General features: G+C 41.2%; 1 protein-coding gene across 1 annotated transcript; it reads right to left on the bottom strand.

The window, feature by feature from the left end:
• Nucleotides 1-13752: 13752 nt before the first annotated feature.
• LOC125286466 (12-(S)-hydroxy-5,8,10,14-eicosatetraenoic acid receptor-like) lies at nt 13753-16455 on the bottom strand. Its single transcript, XM_048231574.1, has one exon. It carries the CDS (start codon nt 15477-15479, stop codon nt 14487-14489), a length of 993 nt encoding a protein of 330 aa, XP_048087531.1. The 5' UTR covers nt 15480-16455; the 3' UTR covers nt 13753-14486.
• Between the last annotated feature and the right edge of the window lie 4840 nt (nt 16456-21295).

Here is a 21295-nt window from a genome sequence, read left to right as displayed (position 1 = left end):
TTGAATTGATGAACTGTTACACTTACTATGCCAAACCAATGTCTGTTTTTTAAGGATCAGAAACAAACCTACAAATTTGCACTTTACAATATTTATGGAACTTGTCTAACAAATGCTGTTGATATTGAACCCAGCTATTCCATTTCCTTTATGCCACACCAATGTCTGTTCATCACTTTATTTTTGATGGCACTGAACTGAAAATGTTAATGGATTTTTTTTCTGTAAATTTAACTCATTAAAACTTGTATCAAACCAGTTTTTGTCTATGCTGTCAAACGTGGATTAGTTATGTTCCCAGTTTTTATATTGGATGTCATCACTTTATAATATATCATATATATCAGAATATTCTATTACTGTTAAGCCCACTATGAATATTATAACACACAACCATGTTTCCTGTATCATACAGCTTTTCTACTGGGAGGTTTACAACTTATTCTGAGTCAGTTTACCCAAGTTTGTCACTAAACCACATAGGCCTACTTGGAATACGCCTCAGATGTCTGAATTGCACTGATCTCACTTAAATGTTTATGGAACCTTTCTGTGGACTGTGAATAATGCTGTTGATGGAACTTTTCTGTCAACTGTGAACTATATTTAACTCATTAAACTTGTATCAAACTAGTTTTGTCTATGCTGTCAAACATGGATTATGTTCCCAGTTTTGATATCGGACGTCAGGTCACTTTATATCATATATCAGAATATTCTATTACTGTTAAACCCACTATGAATATTAAAATACGCTAAATCATGTGTCCTATATCATAGCTACATGTATGACCTTTGCAGCAAAAAAAAAACGCCATGTGAGAATCTGTTCGGTATTCAGTGAGATATGATTAATTAAGTGCTTGACAGCTCATCTCACCGCCAAACAGATTACACTGAGTGGAGTGGATGACCGGTCCAAGATGGCGGCTCCAAATCTCGTCAGCGCTAGTAAGGAGTAGCGGTCGATGCGGCGTCTATGTATATTATGTCTATGGTGGGATATGTGTAGACAACGGCCATATTGGCGTGACAAACTAGCCCCATGCATTTCTATGGAGTATTTTTTGAGTGCTGTGTCTCCACATTAGAAAGTCTCTGGTTTTACATAACTGGAGTTGCTGCAGCAGCTACAGCGCTACACTCTCGGGGCATGTTTGTGAGCCTCCATGTTCATGCCCCTAGAGTGTAACTGTCCTCCATGTTCATGCCCCTAGAGTGTAACTACTTTAGCCGTTGGGCCCAGCAATGGAAACTCTTCCCCTTTGGCCATGGGTCAAGGAGAACCCAGCAATGTAGCTGGGGGAATTCATGTATAGCCTATTGCTTGAATGAGACAGAAATGTCTCTACTATGATAAGCCTGACCACTTTGGAGTTTCACAAAAGGAACTGACAAGTAACACAAACAAAAGAAAAAAAAATAGTTTCTCATACACTGACTCACATGAAACTTTCTAAATCAGTGGTTCTCAAATGGGGGTTCGCGTTCCCCTGGGGGTACGTGAAGGTACTCCAGGGGCTACGTGAGATTTTAAAATATACATATATTTAAAAAGTAGAATCCATGCAAAAATACTTTAAAAACAATTATTTAATAAATAATTCAGGAAAATATAAGTTCATAAAATTCATTTTATATTTCAGTAGTTTTAAATGGTTATATGGTCACTGTTTTCACTACATTAGTTTGAATCATTTGCAATAAATTTAGTCATGGATTATTAAAATTTAAAATGTTCAAAATAGTTTTTTTCCAAATGTTTGAATTGTGTATGTGTTTATCAGTTCCAAAGTTTAATAAATTAGACACTGATGGCACAGTGCTCTGTTTTAAGTCTTTTTTTCTCAACTAAAAATGCTTTGCGCTGGTTAGGGGGTACTTGGCTGAAAAAATATTTCACAGGGGGTACATCACTGAAAAAAGGTTGAGAACCACTGTTCTAAATAAAAAACACTGAGTTTCTGAAACCTAGAGCTGAGGTGAGATCAGAGTCTGGTAATAGGTTGGACGATGAGATGCAACAGCAACTCAAGATGCTACACCAATAAATTTAGATAGCTGACTTCCTGTGAGACTGTTTGGTTCTATGAGAGTTACCATTAACCCCTTAACGCCTGAATTTATATAGCTGTATATAAAAAAATGTTTTATGTGTGTTTTTGCCTTTAACTGCACTTATTGCAGAATCAGCATCAGAATTACTGATATAAGAATGCATGTTGTTATTGTTATGTGTTATTTGCATATATATATATATATATATATATATATATATATATATAAATTTGTCATTTTTTAGAAGGCACAGTATTACAAGACAAAGTTGGTTAAAAGCAGTATGTGAAAACTAACATAAATGTGCTAACATAGCTGTTTACATGAGTTACTTAGAACAGACAGATGGAAACACAGACATGATCCATACTCATCACATGACTCAGATTAAATGTCTTGTGGAGCATGGCACGGCTCATTCTGCACTGAAGCTGACTGGGATACCATGGGAATGCACACACCAGGGTTAGTCTCGGTCATTCCTTCACCAACACCTGAATATGTAAACAGAACATGCATATGAGGAACAAAGGGCTACTTTTTAGTTGCAACAATGAAATTGGATCACTGGTTGCCATGGAGGTTGTATATAGGGTAGAAAGTTGTTAGAGGAGCAATGTTTTTATTTCAGTGATTACCTCTTTGTTGACAGAATTGAACTCTGTTCAGAAGAATAAACGCAGCAGTTATGACCACTCCAATGGAACACAGTATCCTAAGTAAGTTCTCATTCCAACGTGAAATAGGCTCAGATTCTAACACAATAGGTGCAGACAAAAAAAGAACAGCTTAGTAGCAAAATAGATATTTTCAGGAAAATTCAAAGGCCCAAATAAAACTGGACATTTCAGGCAATGTTGCAGTTGTTTTGCTTTGATCATTAAAAATTGAATTAAAAATGAATCAAATAAAAGCAACTGTTGGAAATTAAATTAACTCAATAAAAATAGATCATGGTATTGAAGAAGCTACTAATACAACTCAAGAACAATTAATAACAAAGCAGATTTCACAGATAACAGAACAAAGTTAAACTTACTATGTTACTTTTCAAATTCCTATTCAAATTACCTTGGTTGCAAATATACTCACCATAAACTTCCAGGAAAACGGCATGTCTTCCACATGCATCAGTCAACAGTATCTCTGATACCACACAGCTAGAGTTGCCTGTATCGTCCTCCTGGACACTTCTGAGATAGAAACTAGCCTGTTTCTTCTGAGAGTCCCACATCTCAATGGCAATGATGGTCTGATTCCTGCAGAAGTATGCATGAAGAACATCTGTGTCTGGAGCATCAGTGGAGGAGCATCTGAAGTGCACGTCTGCCCCTCCTCTCACTCTGGACTCATCAACAGCTATCATTGCTATTTACACAAAAAATAGAAATGAGAAAATGATCAATAACAAAATGGCTTGTAAAATAGGGTTTGCTTCAAAATAAAGAGCAAGCTGAACATGGACCAACACTGTCTGTAAAAACTACAAAGTCAGAAGTACTCACATGTTAGACCACTTAACTGGAACACATTATCACTGTCATGCAAGAACACTGAGTTCATTCCACAGGTCTCCAACTCTACTGCAGCCAGCGGACGTTCTGACAACACACAACTGTAGCTGTCTGTGTTGCCCCCCTGCACTGTCTTTAGATGGAAACTAGCCTGTTTCTTCTGAGAATTCCACATTTGAACATCGATGATGGTGTGATTCCTGCAGAGGTATGCAAGAAGGACGCTGGTGTCGGGCGCATCAGTAGAGGAGCAACTGAGATCCACTCCTGCCCCTGATCTCACTATGGACTTAGCAGCTATGGCTGCTGGGTAGACTCTATCTACACAACCACACACATGAGAAAAGGAGTCAGTAATCCTTTACAACTAGCGTGGTACTGAAACAGTCTGTTCTTTATATGTATTTGTTTTCAAAATATTACACAAACCAATTTAATATTTGCACTTTTCAAATATGAAGTGATGAGAGGTCATACCAGTCACTTGGATGGAGATGGAATTTTCCCCCTGGCCTCTCACCACGCAGGGATGGTGTTTCATTCTGGAGAACATACAGCTGTAGTTTGCTGTATGGTCTTTTGTGATGTTTCCCACAGTGAATTTGGTGTCCATTTTTTCGCTTTCAATCATTGCTATACCAACTCCATTCTTGCAGAGGTAAACAAAGACTTGCTCACTGGCTTCCTTTAATCCAAATGTGCTGCACCATGGCTCAAAGGATTCCCCAACTTTAAAACTAGCAGAAGATCCATAAATGCGTGCAGGGATCACTAAAAAAATAACCCATTGGACTTGCTTAAATTTGTAATGTGGACAATGGTTGGGCATAAATGAAATGCCATTTTTTCAGATATACACAGGATAAATGTTAACTTTTCAGTGCTATAGGTAGAGGATTTCCCACAGGTCCCATCAACAATCAAGTCTATTCATCATCAAAAACAAAATCACCAACAAAGCAATCTCTAACTGAACAGACCTCCAGAAGGCTCAACAGTGATATATGGCATCCCAGAACCCACCCCCCTCCATACTGGGTTCTCTAGAAACAAATACCAGCAAATTCTTCAGTCAATCCTCTTAATTGCTGTGGCCATTTATGATCGAATCAGAAACATATCCAAACCAAACTCAAACCCTTGATGAAGACACCAGCAAGTACCAGGAAATTGATTGGTCATTACTCTTTGTTGCTGTGGCCTTTAATGATTAGCAACATACCAGACAGACCCAAACCTCCTGAATTTCCCCTCGGGGATCAATAAAGTATCTATCTATCTATCTATCTATCTATCTATCTATCTATCTATCTATCTACCTTTAATGCACTAACAAATACAAACAAATACAAATTCTCCAGTCATGACCCCAAGTAGCCAGTGAGTAATAGCCATTTTTTTTTTTTGCCTTTTCAGCAGCCTCTGATAACTTTTTTATATCTCCTTTCAGTGACCGACCTCGAAAACCAAGTGTTGCGATTTTGCTACAAAGCCTCTAGCACCTATCTCCACTGGTCGTGTCCTTGCCAGCCACGTTCCCTTACTTTAGCTACCCGGAGGGAGTAGTTAGTTCAATAAAGTAGACAATGCGCTAATTCTCCAAATACAACACCATGTCTGGTCTCAAAGCAGTCACACACTGCAAAAAAATCAAATCTAACCCAGTGTTATTAATATTATATTAAGATAAAAAAAATCTGGTATTGTTTTTAGTATAAAGAGACTTACCTAGCGCTCTCTTGAAAGATAATTTTGACTTAATTTAAGAGAGTCATATTATGTACTCATGACATATGTACTAAATGCACTGGCAGACACATTTGCTTGTGTTAGGACAAATTTGCTTAACACACTGGCAGACAAATTTGCATGTTTTCAGGATGAGACATTTTTAAAAAATGTCAAACTCTTCTTAAATTAATTCAAATGATTTTACAAGAAAGTGTGGACTGCCCATCTGGCATACCGGGCATTTTCCCAGCTCTTGTCAGGCCCCACTCCTCCCACTTTGACTCAGAGCCAGGATTCTGTGAGCGCATCAAAATGGTTAAATCGATGTAGCCGGTGCCGGTTGTGCCAATTGTGCAAAAATAACACCAGTGTAGAAGCTTCAAAAATATAGGCCTGCAATATTGCAAGTAAGCTAGCCTATGTCAGAAACAGTTTGAAGTTCGCTGAATTTGAATGAGGAGATGTAAGCAAGCATACAGAGCAGTGGGACAGTGGAGTGGTGGAGAGTGTAGTCTAGTTGAGGCTACGTGATTTGCAAGAACTCAGTGATGTGTGACATGCCATGCTGACGATGATTATTATGATGACTTATTAATTGTGATAATGGTAGTAATGATGACTTAGTAAGGCCCACTGCACAATAACACATAGGGCAACATATGTTTTCTAAATGAATGATTTGCAAACATGGACAGCAAAAGAGTGTCAAATCGATGTTAATTGTTGGTCAGAATGATCAGTTTCCGTCAGAAGCCCAAAATCCAACATCGACAACATGAGTGGTGGTTGGTCTCTCAAAGTAGAGCGTTGGAAGGGTTCCCTTGGTAAAGATGGGCTAAAAGACTGTAGACTGACGGAAATGTGGGCTACAAAACATTAAGTCATATTAATGCACAAGGCCACTAAGCTATAAACTATACAATAGGCTACTTAAAGACATTAGAGGGCATGAGTTCATGTAGCTCTAGTGTAAAATGTACCAGCAATATAGGTAGGTAGTAGCCTAGCCTCCAGGAATAAAATATTCCCAGTAACAGGCAACAAAGTTGCCCTGTTTATTTTGTGTTGTTTCAGTTGTCCTACAGCCTAGTGGAAACTGGTATAAACTAGATGTACTGCAGAGCGGTACAAAATATGACCGCCGCCCAGTCCAGCACATTTTTTCCACAAAAATAAGTCATGCTTGTCAAATTGTGTTAATTTCCTACTTTGTTCCTGCTTAGCTTCAGTAATTCAGCAAAGTCAGGGTATCTGCTGGTCTGTGTGCCTGTGTGTGTGCATGTGCATGCATGCGTACATATGTCTACTGTGTGTATATGTGTCATACGTATGATTACTGTGAAAGTATGTGTGTGTGTGAATATCTGTTTATGCACATGTGGCATATGGAATTGGTTAACATGACCCCTGGAGGCAAACATATGCAAAAAATTGGTCATCCTAGGCGCTACGGTTCTCAAGATATTCACAGAAAACTCTGTTGGTGCACTAAATGTACACATAAATTAATTAATTGTATGGCCCCCTATGAACGAAAGTGCACGAAACTTGGCAGGCATTCAGAGGGTGTCATAATGATCCTACACTTTCAATTTCGTGCAGTTTTGACCATGTCAGCCAGAGATATTGTGATTACAACACCTAATTTTTTGCTTTTTAATTTTTAACTAGGTGGCGCTATACATGAATTGAGTGGTAATGGGATGGGTTGACATGTCCCCTTAAGACCAACAGGGGGGCTACAGTCCAACAGGGGGGCTACAGATCAAAACAAAAAACGATGGTTCCATGCTATCCTTGTGGGGCTAAATGCCCACCAAGTTTCGTGCACCCCGGTCTTTCAGTGTCCCGGGAATCCTTGATGGAAAATTGGCCATGCGAAAAAGAAAAAAAGAAAAGAAAAAAAATCTGACTTAACCTATATGACCGCCGCTTCGCTGCGCGGCGGTCATAATAATACATTTAAATGCATTTATATGGTCTTGACATATCACAGATTTCCCTTTTTTTTTATTTAATGAAATATCACACACCTGGTCCCTGGGACACTGTTGGATGTTCCTCAGTCACAATAACTGCAAATGTATGAAATAAATTAATGCAGCTATATGAAAACGTCTCTGCCATATTATGTTTGCATTTATAGTTCTCAGCAGACACTTGTCCAAAGGGACTTACAATGTCTTTGATAAACATTATATTAAAATATTAAAGTAAAGTCATATAGCCTAAATAAAATAAAACTAGATGTACCGCAGAGCGGTACAAAATATGACCGCCGCCCAGTCCAGCACATTTTTTCCACAAAAATAAATCACGCTGAAAGGCCTATATGATTCTAACTGTCTCACTAAATTGCATTATCCACACTCAATTCTCACTGGTATCTGCTAGACAACAAGTACCAAAACATGATTAGTTCATAGATTTCACATGTAAAATTCATTTTATACAACCCCACCCCCATCTTGCCTGTTCATAATTCTGAGAAATTCTTGAATTGTGTGGATGTGTGCGTGTACATGTTTATGTTTATGTGTGTGTGTGTGTGTGTGTGTGTGTGTGTGTGTGTGTGTGTGTGCGTGCTTGTGTGTTTCCCTGCGTATGTGTGTTTGTGCATGTGCATGCATGCGTACATATGTCTACTGTGTGAGTATGTGTCATACGTATGATTGCTGTGAATGTATGTGTGTGCGTGTGTATCTGTTTATGCACATGTGTGCACATGGAATGGGTTAACATGACCCCTGGAGGCAAACATATGGAAAAAATTGGTCATCCTAGGCCCTACGGTTCTCAAAATATTCACAGAAAACTGTGTCTGCCCTACCCTCCTTTCGGGGGATCCAGTACAGCGGGGGGGCTACAGATCAAAACGAAAAACGATGGTTCCATGCTAACCATATGGGGTTACATGCCCACCAAGTTTCGTCTACCCCGGTCTTTCAGTGTCCCGGGAATCCTTGACGGAAATTTGGAATGTGAAAAAGAAAAAAAAAGAAAGACTAAACCTATATGACCGCTGCTTCGCTGCGCGGCGGTCATAATAATATGAATAAAGTAAAAAAAGCAATACTATAATTTGACTATAGAATTTAATATAATAAATATAAATAATTAGAATTGAACAGAAAAAAAAGCAATATCCATAAACATATACAAACTGACTCTGTAAGAATTTATTCATACAAGATAAACAGATGAGTCTTTAAACGCTTTTTGAAAATACCAAAACTATTGCTAGAATTAAGAGCATTAGGTAAATCACTCTATCAATGAAGAATCACAGAAGAAAATAATCTACCCTTTTCTGGACATGCTGTTGCATATTATGGCATTTATAAATCTTTTTGTCAACAGTTCAATTAAAAACAATATCCCAGGAGTATACGTGTATACTTACCAAGAATAAATTGTAGAATAAACATCTCACAAGGTGTGAGAACCAAGCTTCTTGTCAGTAAACCAGCCATCACTCAGACTAAAGTTAGAACAGCTAGACCTGGCGCCTCTTGAGGTCTTGAGTTCTTTTTTTTTTAACAGCATTTTGCTCTTGTGGCAGAAGTGTGGTATGTGTTTTGGTTTCCTTTTTGTAGCGTGATAATGATACTCATCATGTGGACAGTTAAGGTACAGTGCATGTTGTCAGAGAAAGCTAGGGCCTTGAGATGATTAAATCTCAAATTTTCAGAAAGAATTTGATTGTTTCCAATTTGAATCACAAACATTCACACGCACAGACACACACACTATAGAGCCCGACCGATTTAACTATCGTATAGGCATTTATAACGGCCGATAAATATTTTTAAATTCAGTATAGGAAAACGGCATATTGATCCTTCATTTGCATTTGATCATTGTGTTTACCTAGCCCTAGCCTATTTCCTTTGTGGGAGCCTGATGTCATGTAGTGGAGGCCGCAAAACCTGAAGCAGCAAGATCGTTTATTTTATTGTCTATAGCTGAAGATGGAGAGGAACGTGAGAAGCTTGTATAGGCGAAAATTATCAGTTTTAAAAAGTTGCCTGATCAGTGATCACCACCACCACACGCATCACGCACTGTGCGTAGAGACAGAGGAGGGACCAATATTTAGCCAACTAGATGTACCGCATAGCGGTACAAAATATGACCGCCGCTCAGTCCTGTACATCCGTTACGCGAAAATAAATCACACTTCAATTTGTCTCCATATTTTACTCCATCCCCCACTCTTGAAACTTTTGTGTATGCTTGTTTGGCATGCCTGAGTGTGTGTGTCTTGGCTGCACAGAAAGTACCCTACTGGTGCTGAAAAGGTGAATAGATTGTAGAATAGCCAAAGAAGATGTAGAATTGTTATAAAACCTTTAAAATCTCTAAACAATCACAAGTAGGGCAGTTCATCACAGTTCATCCATTGCAACTGGATTGATGAAAGGTCACTTACACCTGTAGGCTACATTGTATTTGGGAAAAGCAAAAGGTATCAGCATAATGTTATTTATTTATTTATTTATTTATTTTTTATGTATTTTTAAACAAAAACATCTCTGTCAGTTCCATGCCGTTTTCAACAGCTATCAAAAACAAAGGTCATTTTTGGATGGATGGATTTTTTGTGAATGTTTCTTCTTCTACATAAGATTTTAGTCATCTTTAGTTCATGTAATACTTTATTGTCAATGCACAAATAACGGACATGTCCAAATGGGCCTTGATGAAATGCGTCGCTAGACTGTTCATACACATTTTAACGGGCCAAAGTTGAAGAGCTTTTGTCCGTTATTGTTAGTGCAAATATAGGCTGATTCATGTTCCCTTGCATTGTTTAACTGAGGTCCATGGCTAGTCTGGCTTTCATCAGACCAAGCTCAATCTTTTAAGAAATCAAAAAATAAATAGCGGGCAGATCAGGCTGGGTTCACCCAGCCTAGTCCATAGGCACCGATATTGTTTAATTTTCCTCGATTGAGATATACACGCTCTGGCTATTCTAAATGCAAAAATGCATCAGGGAGTTATGACAAAACGGTAACTAACAAACTAGATCCTAATAGAAAGCTGTTAGCTTCCCTAAGCTACAGGTAGGATAATAAGGTAGGCCTATTTACAACATAAATTGTCAATAGGCTATGCTGGCGACACAAATAAAATCTCCTTTGGAAACCAATGGCTTACGCCTTACAGTATCAAGTGGACTTAAACTGTCATATCGTGGCGAAAAGTTGTAATAACATTCACGCAGCTCCATGAGTCAAGGAAAGCACGAATGAAGTAGCCACTTCTAAATGGGACCCACTACACAGTAGCTTAAGGTGTTTTGCTAAAGCAGCCATAATGAAATGAAGGTGTCATTGTTTGGATACTTCACACACACGTGCTTTTTAATTTCACAGACTACAACTACCAAGCTGTAATCAAAGCACATCGATTCCCCTCTCACACCCTGCACGCACTTAAAACAAAATAAACAGGCGTCTCAGTCTCCCGCGATGTATAGGCAAAACTGTATCAGACCGGTGTAACGTTGGTAAATCTTCCATTGCACAGAATGATTTTGTAGCACGTGCAATAAATGACAGTCGAAAGATACAAACAGTGCTGCTATACATTTGCTTGGTATAACCGCATTTATAGTTTTCTACAAATGCAATAAATCAAATGCCTCCATCACTCAACCAACGCTAACGGTAACATTACCTTGGTCCTTATTGATATTACAAGATTAACGTACCTGCAGTAAAAACCAAGCATGTCCGATAAACATCCTCAGATTTATTTTGGCTTCAAGAAGAAATGGGAATTACACTTCATGTGAACATCGTCCCATCCTTATTAGATGTTAAGCTGCGGTAAATTACAGTCCTTGTATGAAGCGTCCATTGTTTTTTCCAACCCACTTTTAACTTCCAACAAAATTACGTCTCACTGCAACGATGCGCCATCTAGTGGACAAACGACTACTTCTCGCCAATACTGAAAATGCAGCCATGATGATGATGATGAATATTTATTTTGGCTTTCTTTTAATCCTACTGATTTTCATTTTTTACCGGGGGGCAAATCACAAATGAGTGATTATGAGCCAGGTTGATGTGGGCCCTTGAGACCAACATACCATAAAAGATTCACAGAGAACTGTGTCTGCCCTACCCTCCTTCGGGGGTCCAGTCCAGCGGGGGCTGCAGATGAAAACGAAAATGACGGGTTCCATGCTATCCATGTGGGGGTACATGCTCACCAAGTTTTGTGTACCCCGGTCTTTCAGTGTCCCGAATCCTTGTTGGTGTATCGCCACTAAATGTACACATAAATTATTTTATTGTAAGGCCCCCATGAACGAAAGTACACAAAACTTGGCATGCATTCAGAGGGTGTCATAATGATCCTACTCTTTTAATTTCGTGCAGTTTTGACCTTGTCAGCCAGAGATATTGAGATGAAAACACCTCATTTTTTGCTTTTTAATTTTTTAACTAGGTGGCGCTATACATGAAATAAGTGGTAATGGGATGGGTTGACATGCCCCCTTAAGACCAACATACAAAAAAAGGTGGACCTCCTAGGCCCTACGGTTCTCGAGATATTCACAGAAAACTGTCTCCGCCACCTACAGGCCAGTTGGTGTATAGTAACATAAATTAATTTATTGTGTGGCCCCCCATTAACGGAATTCCACAAAACTTGGCGTGCATACATAGGGTGTCATAATGATCCTACACTTCCAATTTTGTGCAGTTTTGACTATGTTAGGTCACAGATACCTTCAATTACACCACCTCATTTTTTTTCTTTTTGTGTTTAACTAGGTGGCGCTATACATGAAATGAGTGGTTATGGAATGGGTTGACATGGCCCCTTGAGATCAACATACAAAAAAAAATGGTCCTCCTAAACCCTACGGTTTTCGAGATATTCACAGAAAACTGTGTCTGCCCTACCCTCCTTTCGGGGTCCAATTCAGCGGAGGGGCTACAGATCAAAACGAAAAACGATGGTTCCATGCTATCCATGTGGGGTTACATGTCCACCAAGTTTCGTGTACCCCGGTCTTTCAGTGTCCCGGGAATCATTGACGGAAATTTGGGCATGCGAAAAAGAAAAAAAAAGAAAAGAAAAGAAAAAATCTGACTAAACCTATATGACCGCCGCTTCGCTGCGCGGCGGTCATAATAACTGGGAGATTGGCTCCCATTCTAAAGTGGAAATGCCAACAATGTTAATAAAGATCAAATGCATTCAGTGACACTCATCTGATAAACTCATAATTATCGTATTTTTACCGGGAACAAATTGGCTAGCAGAAATTCTGATTGGCTAGTAACTTTAGAAAGTTACAAGCCACATTGGCTGGTGATCAAAAAAGTTAATTTAGAACCCTGTCTACAACCAGTACTGCAAAACATGTAGGCCTACTGCATACAATTTATTGAAGTGTGTGTGTGTCTGAGGTGATTTAATTGCATGATACATAGATACCTTAACTCCAGCGCGCAATACTTTCACATTGATGGTCGGTCAGAACAAGGTAGCGTGCCGTAACTTCACACCGTAACTTCATTTGAGTGTTCAGTAGAAGCGTGAAAGGAAGGCATAAAATGGTATCTGCATCACCCGGCTTCTACCACAATTTCCCCTTGGCTTTTTGAAGTTACGGCACAAACATCATCTTATTTACCCCAAAAAACAACCGAATTGAAACTTGATGTTTGTGTACATGATAAAACTTTTGTTTATTGTCCTAAAAATTACAATAACTAATTTTTGCCAAAAATCGAAGTTACAACCTTTTGCCTTAGGGGGCTTCACATTGTTCATGGCATGTGTTGCTCTCGCCGCTAGGTTGCTCTTGGTTGAGGTAATGTCCCAAAGATTTGTGTTGTGGTTTCCGCCGGCTCAGCGCAAAAGACCCATGATTTACAGCGCGTCACGGTCAAAGTTCAGCATGGTTCAACTTTGACCGCGACGCGCGCAAGAGCGGCTAAACGCAGACCAGTTCTTGCGCGTGCAAGCCATTGACAATAATGGGTTTCATAGCGCAGCGCTGCCACTTGCGCGTACAATGTGAAGCCCCCTTTAGTGCGGCAGTTTGGCTTTGGCACATATACATACACAAAACCCCCTCAATTATTACAAATAAAACTAAGCTAAATTATTATGGTGTAAGGAGACAAATCATAGCAAATAGGGTGACCTTTTGACCTTGTGTGTAATAAATATCAGTTAAATAAATACCTTTACAGCAGTCAATTACTATATATTATATTATATATTACACATATTAACAGAAGAGAGGGGTTAATTAACAACGTACATGATGGAGCGACCCACTTTCGAGGAAATGCTTTCAACCAACTAAGGAAGATTTTTTACTCAAACCCGCCCACATTGCAAAGTCAGACAAGTTGACACAGCCCTCTTTCGAGGAAATGTTATGATGAAAAAGCGGAAAAAAACAGCGGCGCAGGGATTCCAGATTTATTCAAAAATTAAGACAAATCGAGGATCAAGAAGGATGCTAAAAATTTATTTTCTTATTTGGCTGCTTAAACATGCCTACGCGTTTCGGCCAAACTGGCCTTCAACAGAGCCACTCAAAAACGGCTGCCACTCTTTCAAAGCAGGTCAATCAAGTAGGTCACATGACAGAGATCACTTGATTGATAGATCACATGACAATACATGTTAAAAGTGAAAAGGAAAAAAGTATATAATTGAAATCAATATACACCATGTTATGAAGCATAACCGTTTAGCAAAATACACAAACATTTTCATATCAGAATTTTTCTTTTTTATCATCTCATCATTTAGAACAAGACTTTTATATAACTATGTGAATATGAAAAACATTTGCCACAAACTGGCTTCTGTGATATCATCTACAGCTAACATTGTGCTGGTGATGGTGGTTAGAAGAGAGGATAGGGGTGTATTGGGTCGAGGAAGGTTGTCCATACAAAAGAAACGTGAAATATCCCTGTTTAGGCAATTGCAGACTGTCTACTTCAGACTACCTTTCAACACGGTCCCACAAGTATCAACCAATAACGAAACATTTATTTGTTGCAAAAACAACATGTGTAGGAGTGTAAGCAACTTCTCACCCACTATAGACAGTATGCCAATGGAATTTAAATATATAAATCTTAGTTTTTGTTACCCTGTAGACCATAACACTGAAAGTATTCTTGTGTATTAGACGTCATCGGATTCCTCAGTCGGTTCTTCCTGGAGTGCCTGTGCTTGCCTGGCGGCGGGCACGTTTGACGAGTCCTGTTTGTTTTTAGTCAGCAGAAAAGGCAAGTAGGTCTCCATGTAAAGGCTTTTGAACTTGGTGCTGCTCAGGCAGTAGACTATGGGGTCCAGCAGGAGCTCCAGGTACTCCAGACACTTGAGGCCATCGTAGACCTGCAGCGCGACGTCCTTGGCCTCCGGGGAGAACTCGGACCCTCGGCTGACCACCAGGAGCACCATGCGCGAGATGGTGCAGGGCAGGAAGCAGAGTGAGAAGACCAGTATGACGGACGCGACTAGGAACGACGCCCGCCGCAGCATGGTCTGGTCGCCCACCGTGTTCTGGCGGAGCCGCGTGGTGATGCCCACCGTGCACAGGACGAGGATGACGAACGGCACGAGGTTCTCCGTGAAGAACACGATCTCACGGAAGACGTCCACAACATTGTCCTCGTCGCTGCACAGGCTCTTACTCAGCGGACGCAGCATCATGGGGATGGTCAGCGGCAGCAGGACCAGCCAGATGAGCCCGGCGATGAGCGGCGAGTGCTTGTGGATCTCCCGCGTGCAGTTGCGACCAGCATGGACCACTTTCAAGTAGCGGTACGCTGAGACAACGGTGAGGAAGACGATGCTGGCACCTCGGTTGAGGAAGAGGATGAAGAGCAAGGCACGGAAGACCACCTCGTTCTCGCTGCGCCTCTTGCCCTGCTGGAAGTTGTAGGCGCGCACGGGCAGGCAGAAGAGGAGCAAGATGTCCGCCAGCACCAGGTTAAAGAGGAAGATGTTGCTGGCGTTGGTCTTCCAGAACTTGAGCTTGAAGATGAAGAGATAGATGACCGACGCGTTGAGGGGGAGAGCTAAGATGAACTCCCCAAACAACACCGTGGAGTAGAACACATAGAGGGGCTTGTTCTGGGCCGTGCAGTTGTCCTCCAGATGGTCCACCTCCATTACGAAGAAATAAATCCAGTTCAGGAAAAACACAGCAAATGATCACCTCCTCATGGAAAGTGACAGCAAAATGATCACCTCATGTAGTGGATATCCTCAAACAGAGACCCTGGAGAATAGGAATGCATTTGGTCAGTGAGAAAAGTCTCAAGTTTCCCAAGCATAGGGTGGGTGTTGTCACTAAACACTGACTTGTTCAGACTTGTGACAGACCGCAATAACCAATGAGAAAGAATCTGAAGTTGTGTGTGAAGTTAATATGGTGGTGCAGGACACTGGCAGCTTCACAGCCAATGAGACCAAAATGTCTGTTTTCACCTCACACCAGTACGCGCTCACATACAAATGAGTGACCCAAACACACACACATCTTCAGACATGCTCTCGTGATTGGACATTTGAGGTCTTACATGATGGAGCGACCCACTTTCGAAGAAATGCTTTCAACCAACAGTTGGAAGATTTTTTACTCAAACCCGCCCACATTTCAAAGTCAGACAAGTTGACACAGCCCTCTTCCAAGGAAATGTTTTCAACCAACTTAGGAATATTTTTTACTCAAACATGCCCACATTGCAAAGTCAGACAAGTTGACACAGCCCTCTTTCGAGGAAATGATATGATGAAAAAGTGGAAAAAACAGTTCTGTTTGGAGTGCTACAGGGTGTAACTCCTTTATGGTGCTCTTCGGCGCAGGGATTCCAGATTTATTAAAAAATTAAGATAAAGACAAATCCGAGGCACTCAAGAAGGATGCATATAAAAATGTATTTTCTTATTTAGCTGCTTAAACATGCCTACGCGTTTCGGCTAAACTGGCCTTCAACAGAGCCACTCAAAAATGGCTGCCACTCTTTCAAAGCAGGTCAATCAAGTAGGTCACATTACAAACAGAGATCACTTGATTGATAGATCACATGACAATACATGTTAAAAGTGAAAAGAAAAAAAGAAATATATAATTGAAAACAATATACAACATGTTATGAAGCATAACCGTTTAGCAAAATACACAAGCATTTTCATATCAGCATTTTCCTTTTTTATCATTTCATCATTTGGAGAGCACAAGAGCAGCAGTATATTCTGAGGACGCTTTTCTGTATCACATGTAGATAACCTCACAAACAAAGACATACACACATACCTGGAATACTACATTCACAGTGGCCAAGTATCTTAGAGGAAAGGGGAGAAATACAGTTCTTTTTAATTATCTGTTTAATGTGCTTCACTACTATATTGTGTCATAAAGTACTGGGGGGAGATAGTCCTTGAGGGGAGAAGTCTGGGGGGATATAGTCCTTGATCTGCTGAAGAACCAGTCTCTCAAAGCACTTCATGATTACAGGCGTGAGGGCCACAGGACGATAATCATTTAGGCTGGTGATGGGAGACTTCTTCGGCACTGGGATGATTGTGGCTGATTTCAGGCAGGCCGGGATGACTGCCTGGGCCAGGGAGAGGTTGAAGATTCTGGTGAAGATGAGGGCGAGCTGGTGGGCACACGCTCTGAGCACCTTGCCAGGTACTCCGTCTGGGCTGGCAGCCTTCTTGGGGTTCACTGCCAGGCTTGCCCAAGCTGATAACTTCGTGTGGGACTTGTACAGTGAGTGGATGTAACAACACAATGTCAGCACAAGCTAACAAGACCTTGAATTTCCCCTGGGGATCAATAAGGTATCTATCTATCTATCTATCTATCTATCTAACAAGCTAACACTTGCAGCTGCTGCCACATCATCCCTCTCACTACTAGATCTAATTGCTTAGATACGTAAGCCACTGGTCTGTGATGACCACCATGCTGTTAACACAACACCCCCAACACGTACCCTGCTTTTTCACACACAAATAAATGGAATGGTAAGTTATAGTTACCCCAGACACTAATGCTTGTTTTAGATCTATAAAGGATTTATCACAATTGTCAGTTTGTCAGTCATGTTTTTTTTACATTTGCATATGCATGTTTTTTTACATTTGCATATGCATGCTTGGAGAGGCTGCATTTAAAATCCAAGCACAGCAGTAGCCAACCATTCATAGGAAGCGCAACATATGCTGCTTTGTCTTGGGTCTGGGACAAGCAGTTTTTGCTGAGATAAGATGCATCTAGGGCCCGACAGCCAGGAGTGAGTATATGACCCAAATACTTAACTCTCTCCTGACAGAGTTGCAACTTTTGTTTGGAGATTTTCAGTTCCACACTCGCCAGGAATGTTAATATTGCCACAGTGTCAATTTGGCACACCTCTCGACGGACTTGCTAGTAAAACATAATCGACATAGATGATAATAATGCTTCATGACAGCAGAATGAATTTTGAGAGGTAAGATACCAGAGCTTTGTTTGAAACAGACGCTGACGAGTGCCATCACTCCGGTGGAGTTTTTCTCTGCTGCTCGCTCTGACAGGACTGAGGAATCTGGAAAATCGAAAGGTGGCGGTGTTTGCATCATGACGAACAGCAAGTGGTGTGATCCTAGAAATGTCACCGTTCTCTCAAAGTCCTGCTCGCCTCATCTAGAACATCTAGCGATCGTCTGTCGACCCTTCTACCTGCCCCGTGAGTTTACTTCGGTAATATTCAACGCTGTCTACAGTCCTCCACAAGCCAACACAGATGCTGCGGTTTCAGAATTGCAAGAAGTGTTAAATAGACAACAACACACGCACCCTGAAGCTGCGCTTATTGTGGCCGGTGATTTCAATCAAGTACATCTGAACCGGTCCATGCCTGAATTTATTCAACACATTCACTTCCCTACACGTGGTGACAACACACTGGATCACTGCTACACACAGTTCAAGAACAGTTACAAAGCGAAGTCTCTACCAGCTTTCGGAAAATCAGATCATGCCGCTGTTTTCCTACTGCCTATGTACAAACAGAGAAGTCGGACGGACCCCCCAGTGACGAAGGAGGTCAAGCGCTGGACTGACCAATCGGAAGCCAGGCTACAGGACGCCCTTAGCAACGTTGACTGGGAGATGTTCAAGACGAACTCTGCTGACATCAATGAGTTTACGGAAGTATCATTGAGTTACATCAATATGCTAACTGATTCCATCATCCCAACTGTAAAGATCCGAAGCTTCCCTAACCAGAAGCCATGGGTGGATAGAGAAGTGAGAACGGCATTAAAGACACGCACCATGACTTATAATGCTGGGCTTATTTCAGGGGATATGACGGATTACAAAGCAGCATCTTATAGTTTACGTAGAGCTATTAAAGATGCTAAGCGGCGCTATAGAGACAGAGTTGAAGCTGATTTCTTGGAGGGTGATCCAGCACGATTGTGGAAAGGACTCCGAACCATCACTGGCTTTGAAAGAAAGTCCCCTCCTATGAGAGTGAGTGAGTAAAGCCCTCCCTGATGAACTTAATGCTTTTTATGCTCGCTTTGACATGAAAAACACAGACTATATTGGACTAGCTGCAGCATGTGAAGCAAATGAGGATGCACCTTTCTGTGTCTCTGAGGTCGATGTGAGCAATGCCTTTAGGAGGGTAAATTGTAGAAAGGCTACTGGACCTGATGGAATTTCTAACAGGGTTTTGAAATCCTGCGCTGCTCAGTTAGCTCCTGTGTTCACTTATATCTTTAACACATCATTGGCTCAAGAGACAGTTCCTACTTGCCTCAAGCAGTCTGTTATTGTTCCAGTACCGAAAACAAAAGTCCATCATGTCTGAATGACTACCAGTAGCTCTGACGCCTACAGTGATGAAGTGTTTTGAGAAGCTTGTGAAAAACATTATCTGCTCATCCCTCCCTGCCTCCTTCGACCCCCTCCAATTTGCTTACAGAGCCAACAGGTCTACAAAGGATGCCATCTCAAACCTCATGCACACCACCTTAACTCACCTGGAGGAGGGGAATGGGAATTATGTGAGGATGCTGTTCATTGACTTTAGTTCAGCATTCAACACGATAGTACCTCTCACCTTGGTCACAAAGATGAAGGCCTTAGGACTGAACACCACCCTGTGTCACTGGATATTTGACTTCCTCACCAACCGTTCACAAGTGGTTAGAGTGGGGGGTCTGACATCTGACTCATTAACCATCAGCACTGGTGCTCCCCAAGGCTGTGTTTTGAGTCCACTGCTGTACAACATCTACACACATGACTGCAAAGCCAACAGTAGTCATACCTCCATCATCAAGTTTGCAGATGACACAGTGATCTTGGGCCTGATTAGTAACAACAATGAACAGTTCTACTTGGATCAGGTTGATGAGGTGGCACAGTGGGGTCAATCTAACAGCTTGACACTGAATATCAATAAAACCAAGGAAATGGTAGTGGATTACAGAAGGCAGCAGCAGAACTACAGTTACACCCACTAATGATCAGCGGGCAACCTGTAGAGAGAGTCACAAGTTTTAAATACCTTGGTGTCCACATTACTGAAGACTTAACATGGACTGTTAACACTCAATATGTTCTGAAGAAGTCCAGACAATCGACTCTACTTCCTTCGTCAGCTAAGGAAATTCAAAGTTTCTACATCCATCATGAAGGCCTTCTACACTTCAGCTGGTTGAGAGTGTTCTAACTGGTAGCATCATCACCTGGTATGGGAACTCCACAGTTAGAGATTGTAGTACTCTGCAGAGAGTAGTGCGCTCAGCTGCAAGGATATACTATAAGAACTCAACTCCCTGCTCTACAAGATATCTATTCCAGAAGAGTACTCCTAAGAGCCCAAAAAAGATTCTGAAGGACTCTTCTCATCCTAACAATGGATTATTCCTACCGCTGAAATCAAGAAGACGCCTATGTAGTCACAAAGCCAGAACTGAGAGACTCAGGAGAAGTTTTTATCCCCAGGCCATCCGAACTCTGAACTCACACTATACTGACTTTGCACACATTCACTCCTCAGCACTCTCAAACATTTCCCAACTCTGAACTCACACTATACTGACTTTCCACTCATTCACTCCTCAGCACTCATGACCCCCCCACACCCACACACACACACCTACAAGACTTTTAGTACTTTTTACATCCCTCTCCCTATGCTACAGACCTTTTATTTATTTTCTTATTTCATCACACGTCACAAACACACACACACACACACACACACACACACACACACACACACACACACACACACATCTGACTTTCTCCAACTTTTGCACACTTTTTATTTATTATTTTTGATTTCTCCTCCATCTACCCATGTCCTTGATTGCCTTGCCTTTCTGCCCCCCCCCCCCCCCACCCCCCACCTACCCACACACACACACAGTCACTGCTCCACTCCCCTCCCCCACACACACACATCTTCACTGTCATCACTCACATACATTACATACATACAATAGTAAGTCCCTAACCCCCCAATACACACACTTGTCATCACTTCACATACATACAGCACACTGCTTGCTACAGTAAGCCTCCTCTACATACTTGCTGCACACTGCCCCCACACACACAGCACACATTGTCTTCAGGATCTTCTCCAACACACATCCTCTACATACTTACAGCACACTGCCCCCACCTACCCACACACACACACTACACACACACACACACACAGTCACTGCTCCACTCCCCCCCGCCCCACACACACATCTTCACTGTCATCACTCACATACATTACATACAGTACTCTGCTTGCAATATAAAGTCCCTGCCCCCTACATACACAGCACATTATTTCATCAGGAAGCTTCTCCAACACACATCCCCAACATACTTACAGCACACTGCCCCCAACAATACACAGCACATTGTCTCATGAGGAAGCTTCTCCAACACACATATTGCACACTGCCCCTCTCTC

Source organism: Alosa alosa, chromosome 21 (assembly GCF_017589495.1).
Source record: "Alosa alosa isolate M-15738 ecotype Scorff River chromosome 21, AALO_Geno_1.1, whole genome shotgun sequence".
Classification (NCBI taxonomy): Eukaryota; Metazoa; Chordata; class Actinopteri; order Clupeiformes; family Clupeidae; genus Alosa; species Alosa alosa.
The sequence above is the reverse complement of the archived record's forward strand: the minus strand, read 5'-3'. Positions and strand labels throughout refer to the sequence as shown.